This window comes from Pleurodeles waltl, chromosome 9, assembly GCF_031143425.1.
Source record: "Pleurodeles waltl isolate 20211129_DDA chromosome 9, aPleWal1.hap1.20221129, whole genome shotgun sequence".
Classification (NCBI taxonomy): domain Eukaryota; kingdom Metazoa; phylum Chordata; class Amphibia; order Caudata; family Salamandridae; genus Pleurodeles; species Pleurodeles waltl.
The window spans coordinates 972,887,826-972,898,603 of record NC_090448.1 but is presented as its reverse complement, the minus strand read 5'-3'; the positions used below and the strand labels follow the sequence as shown (position 1 = coordinate 972,898,603).

General features: G+C 42.5%; 1 protein-coding gene across 1 annotated transcript in view; it reads right to left on the bottom strand.

Moving 5' to 3' along the window:
* Positions 1–5,683: 5,683 nt before the first annotated feature.
* The window catches only part of SPTLC2 (serine palmitoyltransferase long chain base subunit 2), a 327,100-nt gene continuing 322,005 nt past the window's right edge, over positions 5,684–10,778 (bottom strand). The window contains exon 12 of the mRNA XM_069208403.1: positions 5,684–10,679. Coding sequence (XP_069064504.1) covers positions 10,560–10,679 — 120 coding nt within the window. The 3' untranslated portion in view covers positions 5,684–10,559. The remainder of the gene's footprint in view (positions 10,680–10,778) is intronic.

Here is a 10,778-nt window from a genome sequence, read left to right as displayed (position 1 = left end):
CCTACTCCTGGAAATCCTTCACCCTCTGTCCCTACATAAAATCTTCTTCTGATCTAATTTCCAACCATGTGTACTACTGGCACAAACTGGAAATGGCAGAGGCCACAACTATCTAGACTCCTAAACATTAGGCACCCAATGATTTCCATCAATTGTCAGAGCACCTTTCAGAGGTCACGGTGCACGAAGGGGCTACTGGACTCTACTTTGGAGGTTGATGCCTTTTACTCCTGGGTCCCCGGGGTCCAACCTACTGTGGATTCTGAGCACCTTGGCAAAGTACCACTTCTGCACTTAACTCGCACAATAGCGTGGTCCAAGCAAGTCCAAAGCTCCCTCGGGGGAAGAAGGGAGGGGTGGACACATGGATAGAGATAAGTGAACACAGGCTCACAACTCAAAACACAAGCAGCAGCAAACAAACATTGTCCGCCAAATACTTTAATGAAAAGAGAGAATAATTTAATTTCTACTGATACCCACACAAAAGAAAAACACAAAATTCACAAACAATTGCACAGCCCTCCCTTGATGTCAGGACTCTAGTGTTTCTTTGGCGGTTCCCTGTCCCATTCACTCCTTGCATTAGCAATCGTGGTTAATCCCTATTCACTATTGTTAACTGTCCACAGGCTCCAGCCCTATCAGCATAATGAATTTATCCACAGAGGCCCTACCTGGCAGGCAGGGACTCAGCCTCACTACACCACAAGGTGTCGGCCTCTACCACATGGCAGTCGTTTACTCTGTAGCCCCTCCTGGCATACAAGGTTGCTGCACAGCTGCCGCATAAGGCTTCTGCCTTTACCACAAGCCAGTTTTCCTGGCCCCTCCAGGCATATGGGGTTACCCAAAGCTACCGCACAAGGCTTCCGCCCTTACCAAGGGACAATTTTTCACAAAACTATCTTCATGGAAGCTCCCTCCTTGCATAGCAGACTAGGAGCTGCACACAAGCAACAACCAGATAGGTGCAGTAGCTGTTTCAATACACCTAGCACCAGGAGACCACTCGAAAGAGCTCCCCACTAGACCGCGCTACCTTCAATGCTCTCCTCTTCTTCACTGGGGACACAGGTCTTGGCAAGGAGGTGGGCAAAGGTGCACCAGGCCAGGTGGTCTTTGATTCCCTGAGTGATGTTCCCTAACCCAGCAGGGAGACTAGCAGGCTGTGGCCCCTAGTCTTGGTCACTGACAGAAGTCTTGTAGAGCTTCACCTCCTCGGGCAGCAGTCTGGCTGTTTGGCAGATGACAAGTTTTGAGGTCTCAACCGGGTCTCCTTATAGTTAATTTTCAGACACCAAATGTGATTTAAGGTCTGAGTCTTTGACGTTTTATGTGGAGTTGTGCTTCTTTTGAAGTACGTACTCCTCTGTGGGGATCCCGCTACCTCCTCTCCATTTTTCACCATGCAAGCCTGGGTCTCCCAAAATGGATCCCAGGGCCCTCCATGTGTTGTACTATTCACACCCAGTACATGTATACAGCATACATGCACTGCACAGAACTGTATCCTTTCAGAAGCATATATACATCTAGCACTTGCATCGAACATGCGTGCACTGCCCAGCACTGTATCCTTTATGCACTGTACCACTCATAGGCACACATGCATCCTACATACACATTTAATATGCATGCTGCACCCTTTCCAGGTACACATACACCTAGCACAGATACACCACTTCTGTGCTTCGTTGTGCAGCACTTTACTTCAACTTGATGCAGACCAAGGGCGAGTTAAGCACACAGCAGCAGAACTTTAAAAAGTGAGCCTAGATGTCTCACTCCAGTGACATGTTAAAAAGGACCTATTCATTGCTACTGATAACTACATGATATGCTGCCACCACCGTGTTTGTACTGCTTAACTGCTGGTGAAGGGTGTAGCCTTACACCACTGAAGGCAGAGCTAAGCGTGCTCCGCCCGGTCCAACAAAACTATAACCAGTGAGACATGCCTATGTCGTGTCGCACACGCATGATTGTTTGCCTACAACAACAAAAATTAACATTACGAATCCAGACATCGGTACAGTTGGGCACTCAGGGCAGTGGCGCACATTTAACCAAGCAGAGGACATTTCTGTCCCAATACCTTCTCCTTCCTGAGGTTCAACACTACTAGTCAGTAGCTCTATTATTCTTTTAGTTCCTTCTCCCATGGTTGTTAAAACCTGTTCATGAGTATGATTCTAATGAGGAGCCATCTTCCTTTCTATGAGATTTTTGGATGTTCAAATTCACCATAATCAGATACTTCAAACGTGATGGGCTCCAATTCATTGGCCCAAGTCATTTACCATTTAAGTTCACTATGCAGTTCACTATACATTCCACATTTTAGTGTTGTCACTGAAGTCCTCCACAAAAGTCTCCCTGATGTGTCTCAGTTGAGGCACAAGCAATACACAGTGGACTGCCTGGCTCTCGTTACCACACAAAACAGCTTGAAAGGAAGAATTTGCTCTGTTAAACAAATATAGAACTAGTTACACAGTTTTGCATGTTGGGGGAGGTAGGGCATAAAAGTAATATATGGGGGATCTAGCTGACCGAGCCTTTGCTGATTCAAAAGACCTATGCTTCGTATGGAACAAAGTTCTTACCTTTTATTTTTCGTCCCATTCGATGATTTGAACCAGACAGTATGCAGCTGGTGGTGGTACATACACAGAGCCATAAGTAGCACTCATTGTAGTATAATGTATGAATGGAGATTCATCATTAACAATTTCTACTACAGACATCCTAAAACATCACAAATCCTTTCAGTCCAGCTCATACACAGAATTACTGTAATGTTGTCCATTAAGGTGGATCTCTCTCCTTCATCCCCTTTCTAGACAAACCATTTAGACAATTGTCAACGTCATCACTGTTCTACCCAGCACAGGAGATGAAACGTGTCTGGTAACTACCATACATTTAACACCGGACTCTCAGAAAAAATAATATCAGTCAAGTAAGAAACTGGATTATTATTTGGGGTGGGTGACTACCCACAGCAAGAACAAATCACAGCCCTTGCAAGGATGAACCCTCAAAGTCACTAAATTAACCTGTGCTCAAAACCCCAGTAGCTATGGTGCAGAGCAGTCAGTCTTTACCAATGTGTAAAGTATTTATGCAGTAACAAACCAGTAATAAAGTCAAAATGCACACTCACAGAAATCTCAAACCGAATTATAAACAGAGTAAAATGTAATATAGAAAATGACACTAAAATGAAAAGTTCAATAAGGGGAAACAAAGATATGAATGATTTAAAAATGTAAGAGCAAATAGAGCCAAAAGCATACAGTGTCAATAAAAGCCTATGGTAGAGGGAAACCAGGACCTAGGTGCAATGTGAGGTCGAACATGATGGAGCAGGCGTTGGTTACACCCACCAGGTTCATCCTGGTCAACAATTTTACCTTCCGATTTTGGTTCTTTGGGTCCCAATCAAACATAGGAGTACACTTCTAAGACACTGTAAGACCTCTGGGGAGACAGAGACTCACAAGGTGTGCGGTAGAGGCCTACAGGAGGGTCCCATATAGGTCCAGTTGACACTGGTCAGCTAGGTACATCACAGAAAGGGCATCTTGTAGCTTGTTGTATCCCTGGAGCTTAAACAGATCAGCCTTATAGTACACTTCTTTGTCCGGAGTACAAATCCTTCGGGGCTCCTCACAGACAACAGGTTTAGTCCTCTTATGATCTTCCTCGGGTCTAGCATCTGTAGATGCCACATTTATGCTGGGCACAAAACAGTGGGTGGGAATGATTCCTGGGAACGCCTTTACCACTGCAGTAAAAAGTTCCCAGGGCCAACCCTACCCACTATGGACATTTTCAAGATGATGAAAGCCACACTAACCTTGGGCTCTGAGGGTTGGGGTTGTATGATAAATCTGATATCCTACCACATCCAACACTAAACTGCAGTTTGAGGCAGCCACTGAATCCATAATAAACCCAGACACAGCAGTCTGGTAGGAAAAAAGCAGAGTTCTTCAGAAGCGAGACAGTGGATCTACTAAAGTTGTTTTGGCACCATATTTTCTCCTGTTTCAAGTGACCACAAGTGTTATGTGAACCCAGCAGACCTGTCAAGCAGGATTCAACATTCAAGAAGGGTGTGATAGAACACTATTGTGTCATAAAAGATGCCCACATACCCCACCCTACCTACATTGGGAGGGTCAGGGAATCCTCTCCGCCCATTCAGGTAACCCTATTATTTCCACCTGGGAAGCATTTTACACCTATTCAAGGATAACTGCTGGCTGGGAGAAACTGGAGAGCAAATGTAAATTAGCCTTCAGGAATGTCAGGTAGAGAAAGGATAACTTTCTAAAAGTTACTTTTCATTATTAGTTATTAAAAATGAATCTTCAAAATTGAATTTGATTTTTATTAACTATTAAAAATAGTTGTTTCATTATTTTTCGACCTGGTCCAATTTCTGAGATACTGCATTAGCATTTTAATCTGTACTTTGGTTACTTTCATAGGGCAGCTCGGCCTGCCACAATGGAAACAGCTTTGGGTGCTAGTCTAGTCACTGTAAGAACATGCTAACATTTAAATTCTACATGTCCTTCTTTTAAATACCATGTACCCTGCCCTGTATTCTACAAACAGTATATAGGGGTGACATTAATACTTAAACAGGAGGTTTTAACCTGTCAAAAGGATTTAGGTTGACAGGTTGCCTTGCAGTTTTTACACTGTTACAGTCAGGCTACACAAGGTAGGCTTAAAGTCATTTTTGCACTGCCACTGGAGTGGAGACAAGAGAGATGCTGCAGCCCACTAATCATATTTAACTTCAACGCCTAGGATACACCTTGTAACCCTTGTACCACGTACACAGGACATATAGGTAAGTTAAATATACCAATTAGGAAGATGTCTGTTTGACCATGTTAAAAGGGGGAGCAAAGGCACTTTGCACTTTACCCCTGCTCTCCAGAAGTAGAGAGTTCTAATGCCAAGTAAAAAATAGGGTCCAGGAAAAGGTGAAAAATCTGGGCTGAACATGCAGAAAAAGCATATTCCCTACAAGCCACCTAATTTAATTAGAGTATTCCATCTCTCACTCATCCTTCCTTCATCATACTAAGTTCTGTGACCCAAGACAGGATAACTGCATCACTCTGGACACCAATACACAACACCAAAACCCTTCCCGCACAGGCACAGAGCATTTATAACATTTGATTAACCAAGCACCCACCACACAGTGTAGTGCGTTTTCCACCCTAAAATCACCACAATGGGGTATGAAGCACTGTCCCAATACAATTAAAAATTGTTAGGTGAGAAGAATATGCAGGGCATGACATCAGACTGGCAAACTATGGTCCTCAGGCAAGTGGCAAATGATGGAAAAGCGAACAGACTCAACCTCAGTCTTACGCACTAGTCCACATACCCGTTCCCACCAAAACATTTCTCTATATCAAAGCAAATAGATAAAACCAAACAATCAACACACACCCAAAGACAGACATGTAAACTCCAAGGTCCACACACTGCCTGTCCATTTAGGAATTTTGGTTACACTTGAAGGTAACAAGTACTTTAAGACGAAAAACATTTACGTACAACAGCCCTACTTTTGCAAGTCACAGGAAAATAAAAGGAAATTAGATAAGTTGCTTCACAAAGAACAAATGTCTGCAAGGTAAAATTATTCTTATTCTTCACGGTCAGTTTATTAGTTCGTCATACCAAAAAGAATAACAGTTTTAGGTATTTTTTATACTTCAAAAGTATATTGTACGTTTCCTTTGAGGGTTTGTACAAGCCCCCATGGGCCGTTTATTGCTATACAAAATAAGATTTTCCCGGGCAACTAGGCATTCCCCTCCTGTTCAAAGAAGGAATGCATGTGCACTCCTGCACAAAAGTGCAGAAGCGCATTTCTATCATACAGATATACATAAATCAGCCACTTCCGTTGCACAGGCTGCCTACCACAGCGAGTAGCGAGCTGGGAAAGGGAACACAGCAAAGCAATTCAAGCAGATCTCACGCTGAAGAAAGCAGATACGACAACTGCTCATCATGCCAGCGATCAGGCCTTGGGTGCCCATCTTTTGGCGGTAAAGTACAAAGTAGGATTTGGGCATGTTTTGCTGTGTTTTGGAAATGTATTGCTTTTAGTCACTGTGCTTTTTGGTCCAATGTGAAGAATGGGAAACAGTGAGGGGGAATAATATGCATTGAAGGCCGAGGGTGTAGTCAGTGACCCACTAATGTAAGTAAATCACGTCAAATCCACATGCCTCTCAACCCTCCAGCTCTCTAATTATACTTCTAAGCTCTTGTGTTAGCTGCTGAAACTCGCCCACAGTACAGGCATCCAATGATACAGCCCATTAACTCACTGATACTTGCTCCCCTTTTCTTCTCCTCGTACAAAGAAATGCTAAACTTTCAAGGGAACAGCAAGCCCTACTTCAATATGGTAAAACACGTGAGTACCTTTGTTGGCAGGTGCAGTTGGCATTGTAATTAGGTTTTTTATTTTTTTAAGACAGGCATGAAGCAGGCTTCTGCTCCTAGATCAAGATAGCACTGCAGACTTCTGGCTATTTGAGTATGATCATTCAGAGACATTTACTGCCTTAATCAATCAAAAGTATCTATATAACTTCTGAAGTATTTTCCTGCTCTTGGCTAAATCTTCATTGCTAGGCTTGCATAGGAACAACTGGTCAATTTCCGCCAACAATAGCCTGATCTATACTAAGCTTCTATATAAAAACTGCCCAAACATTGCATGTTCTGGGTGTTCAGTCCATTTTATGAAATGTATCTTATATAGTTCATTTCCAGACCCATCTGTCCTACCTAATGAATACAACATACTTTGACCTAGAGGAGGTTTCCTTCTTCAGGAGACATGAAATGGACTTTCAGGATGTGAGACTACTTTACCAGCCGCTCTAGAAACATCTAGGTAGCTCAGGTAAAAGGTTCCTAGAAGGAAAACATGCTGTCCCAGTCTACACCTTTACTTACTGAAGGCATTTAAAATGGCAAAATAGTCTTAATGAACAGCTCAATCTGACTACATTAAATTGTAAGCTCTGACACTGTTAACAGTTGTCACAATAGAATTCAATACAGTTCTAGGGTGTTTAAATTCAGAACAGCAACAGTCGGCAACAGGTTCTGAGAATGTTCATAATACTGAAATATCTGGAAGAGTCCACAGAATAAACTTTGACAAATTCTAACCTGGTTTCGTGCACAGTAAGTGAGAGATACCAGGCAGAAGCAGCATTAATGCATGGCAGCAAATGTATCAGCATTGAAAAAGATGTTGCAGGGCAATGAGCAAGTCCTCAAAGTCAGCCCTCTTTTGACATCTACACACAGGCTGTAAGAAGATTCTGTGGATGGAGGTAGTCTGCGACCCCACCCCCACTACAAAACAACAATAAGAAGAGGAAAAGCCACACATCAAAAAATACATTGAGATGTCAATAAATGTGAAACATTTGCAATACATACTTCAAAGTAAAGATGAGTTCAATGTGCCAAAGCTATCAAATACACCAAATATATTTCAGCCAGGATCTGTGTATGGCATTTAAGGTTAGCATTAGCCTACTTCATCGCCTGCTATGAGAAGCCTTTACATTTGTCACAAAGAGGTATAACCGTTTTAGGCTTGCCAGATGATCTTTGGTACAGCCTTATGACGAACAGAGTGATTGTCAGGCATAGCTAATCCTTTCTGTGAGGGACCCTTTCAATTACCCAGTTCATTGCTCTACTATTTCTTGCAAGACCATCTGTCCTTAAAATGCCTAGATAATGAAGTGCTTTGCTCAGACAACAGCAAGATTAAAGCAGTGGTAGCAGAATCCATTTCTTCATGGGCAAATACAATTTAGTGTTCTACTATCAACACTGCAGGATTGACAATCCTCATGTGCCTCTTCAAAGAAAGGAATCTCCATTTATAGTGATGAGTCTTTCTGACTGATGACACAAAGATTTTTGATCTGCCACAGGAAAACATTTTGCTAGAAATGCTGCCAAGAAATACAGTCCCAGAGGTTCTATTCCATCGCAGAGCTAAGACATGTGATAGAGCATGCCTGTGTCACAAAGATGAAACCTGGATCAAACAAAAGCTTGAATCTGTGTTTCTAGAACCCATCAAACAGGGATACTCATGAGCTTCAAGGTGTAATGAAATATGCTCCAATTTCATGATGTATGCAGACTTTGCATTTAGTGGCTCTAAAGCAGGAGGCACAGGGCCAAACTGGGTTCAGCACAACATAGGTAGTTTCCATAATGCTCTGAGCAGCTACAGATTCATGGCTCTCAATGCTTAAATATGTTTATTTAAGCCAAGCCTCACCAGTGGCCACGTTATTGCTACAAGCAAGCCGTTATACCCAATGATAACCTGCCCGACTAGCCACATAAGCTTCACTGTCTTCAACATATTCTGGAATGCACTTCTGGTGTATAATTTATTTTAATAATTTCTCAATATGAGAAAATTGATCGGAACAGACAGATAAGTCCATTAAATGGAATACATGGATAGCTCCATAATACATAAGAGGAAAAGTGGATAAGTTTGAAGCAGAGGCAAAAGTTACCAACATTGAAGACCTTCATTTTAATTGCTGTTGGGGACAGATAGGAAAGAGAACCTAAATTGTGACGAGAAGGCTGACTGACATTTGTTAAAAAAAACATACCCCGAGGCGGGGTGTATATTTTGAGGGTTTAACATTAATGCATGGCATTCCACTTCCTGAGTGAGGACATTAAATTTTGTCTACAACAAAACGGAAGCTTTGTTTTTTATTTGGCCAATCTTGTTCCTGGCAAGCAGAAACAGCGTTTCATGCTTTTCTTAAAAGCACAGAGGTTTGCTGAGGGACAGAGGCTTCTCTTCTATAAGATCAATGACCACCAATACCACTCTACAATGTCTCTAAAACCAATATCGCATATCTGTTACTTTTCCAGAGTGTTATGCCACACTTGAGTATCTGCATGGACTACATCTTAAGTGTCTTCCAATGGTAATGGACTGATTTTCTGTGCCACCCAGAGGGACAGCAAACGTCAAGCAGAAGAGTAATAACTGGTTGCGGTCTAGGCAGATGTAAAGAAAATGTTACTTGAATCTTCCTCTTCAAATACAGCCACAAAAACCCTCAATCTCGACCCGAACCAATAGCATATACCATCAAGTACTGCATCCCTGTGCCTCAAAAACAGATTACTTATGGAGTGCAATAACCACAGCTGGCTAACATGGCGTTAGCTGTCAACTGCAAGATAATTACGAAAATGTGGGAGGGTCTAAAGTGCTAAGGCACAACAGAATCAAACTTTTGATTATTGCACAAAGAGCAAAAATACATGAAGCATATTAACATAATTGGTCGGAGAAAGGAAGTGTAAACTTGATGGACATCTAGGTCTTGAATATCATGGATGAATAAATGAGTGCTACCATCTCCATTGTGTTCTTGCACCAGAGCAATGGAGTGGTCTTATGAAAGACAGAAGCGTGACATCATCTTGATATGTGACATCCTACTGATGTGTAATACTCGGGAAACTATCAGGTACACAAAATCACTCCCCTCATCTCCAAATTGTGTTGGTTAAAGGAAAAGATCGCAAACTGCCTGACTGTTTCAAGCACCAATGCCTGCACAAACCCATGGAAGGGAGCGAGGTTGCAGCATTACCCAGTGACTAAAAATTAGAAATTTATAGGAGCACCTTGTGTAAGCGGAACCAATGCATTCCACCATGGTGGAAACTAACACAGCTTTCATTAGACAATAAATATGTTAAAAATATAAACCCATAAGTCACTATGAGAAGAAATGCATTAAGGAACATATGTAGAGATTTACAGTCATGAGATCTGAAGGGAGCAAAGGAAGGTCCTTTTAAGATCCATGCACAGGAAGTGTCTCTCCCTGTGCTGTGAGGGTGCAGCCATCACTTTAGAGGAACAGCAACATTCCATGTGCCGTCAGACAAGCAAGTTGCTGCAGAGCAGTAATGCCTCTCCCATTGCTGCATGTGGTGCAACATACTACATCGCAATACTGCAAGAGTAAGGCAGCTTGCTACTGTGCAGGAATGATGTACCATCCTACTTGGGGAAAAACATGGGCTATTTACTACTCAGGGAGTGAAGCACCACAAATTGTTTACTAAGCTGCTTCCGGCAGAAGCAGAACTGAATAGAGTGGCACCGGTTTATATGAAAGGTGAGTATGTACTGCACATGAAGGATGTTCTTCCCTGCATAAAGTGTTCAGCTACTTCTGTGCCCACCTGTAGGATGAAAGGTGAGACAGAGGTTGCTGCAAAGTTTGCTTATTAAGTACATCAATAATATATCCAACTATTCCCAGTCTTTGCTCAGTAATTGGGCTTGGTCTGTTATCTTTCAGTGATTCCCCCTCCCCCTTTTGTCTTCATTGCGCGGTAAGGGAGACACTATGTCCTTCAGCCTCCGCAGGATAGCACACAAGTCCAAAGCAGAAGCCTGGGTCTAGTTAGTCTTCGGTTTCTTCATAGGTTGTCTCGTCGAATGGTCGGTCTAAGAGGGGCACATGACGGTGACGTGAATATTTGAGGCTCAGTAGGTCACCCACTTCATCGATGACTTTCAGCGCCTAGGTAAAAGAAACAATACATCAATCCAGAATGCTTAAACAAAGAAAAACTGAGGGCAAACTAACTGAATAGTTCAAGTGGTGCAAAACAAACAAGGA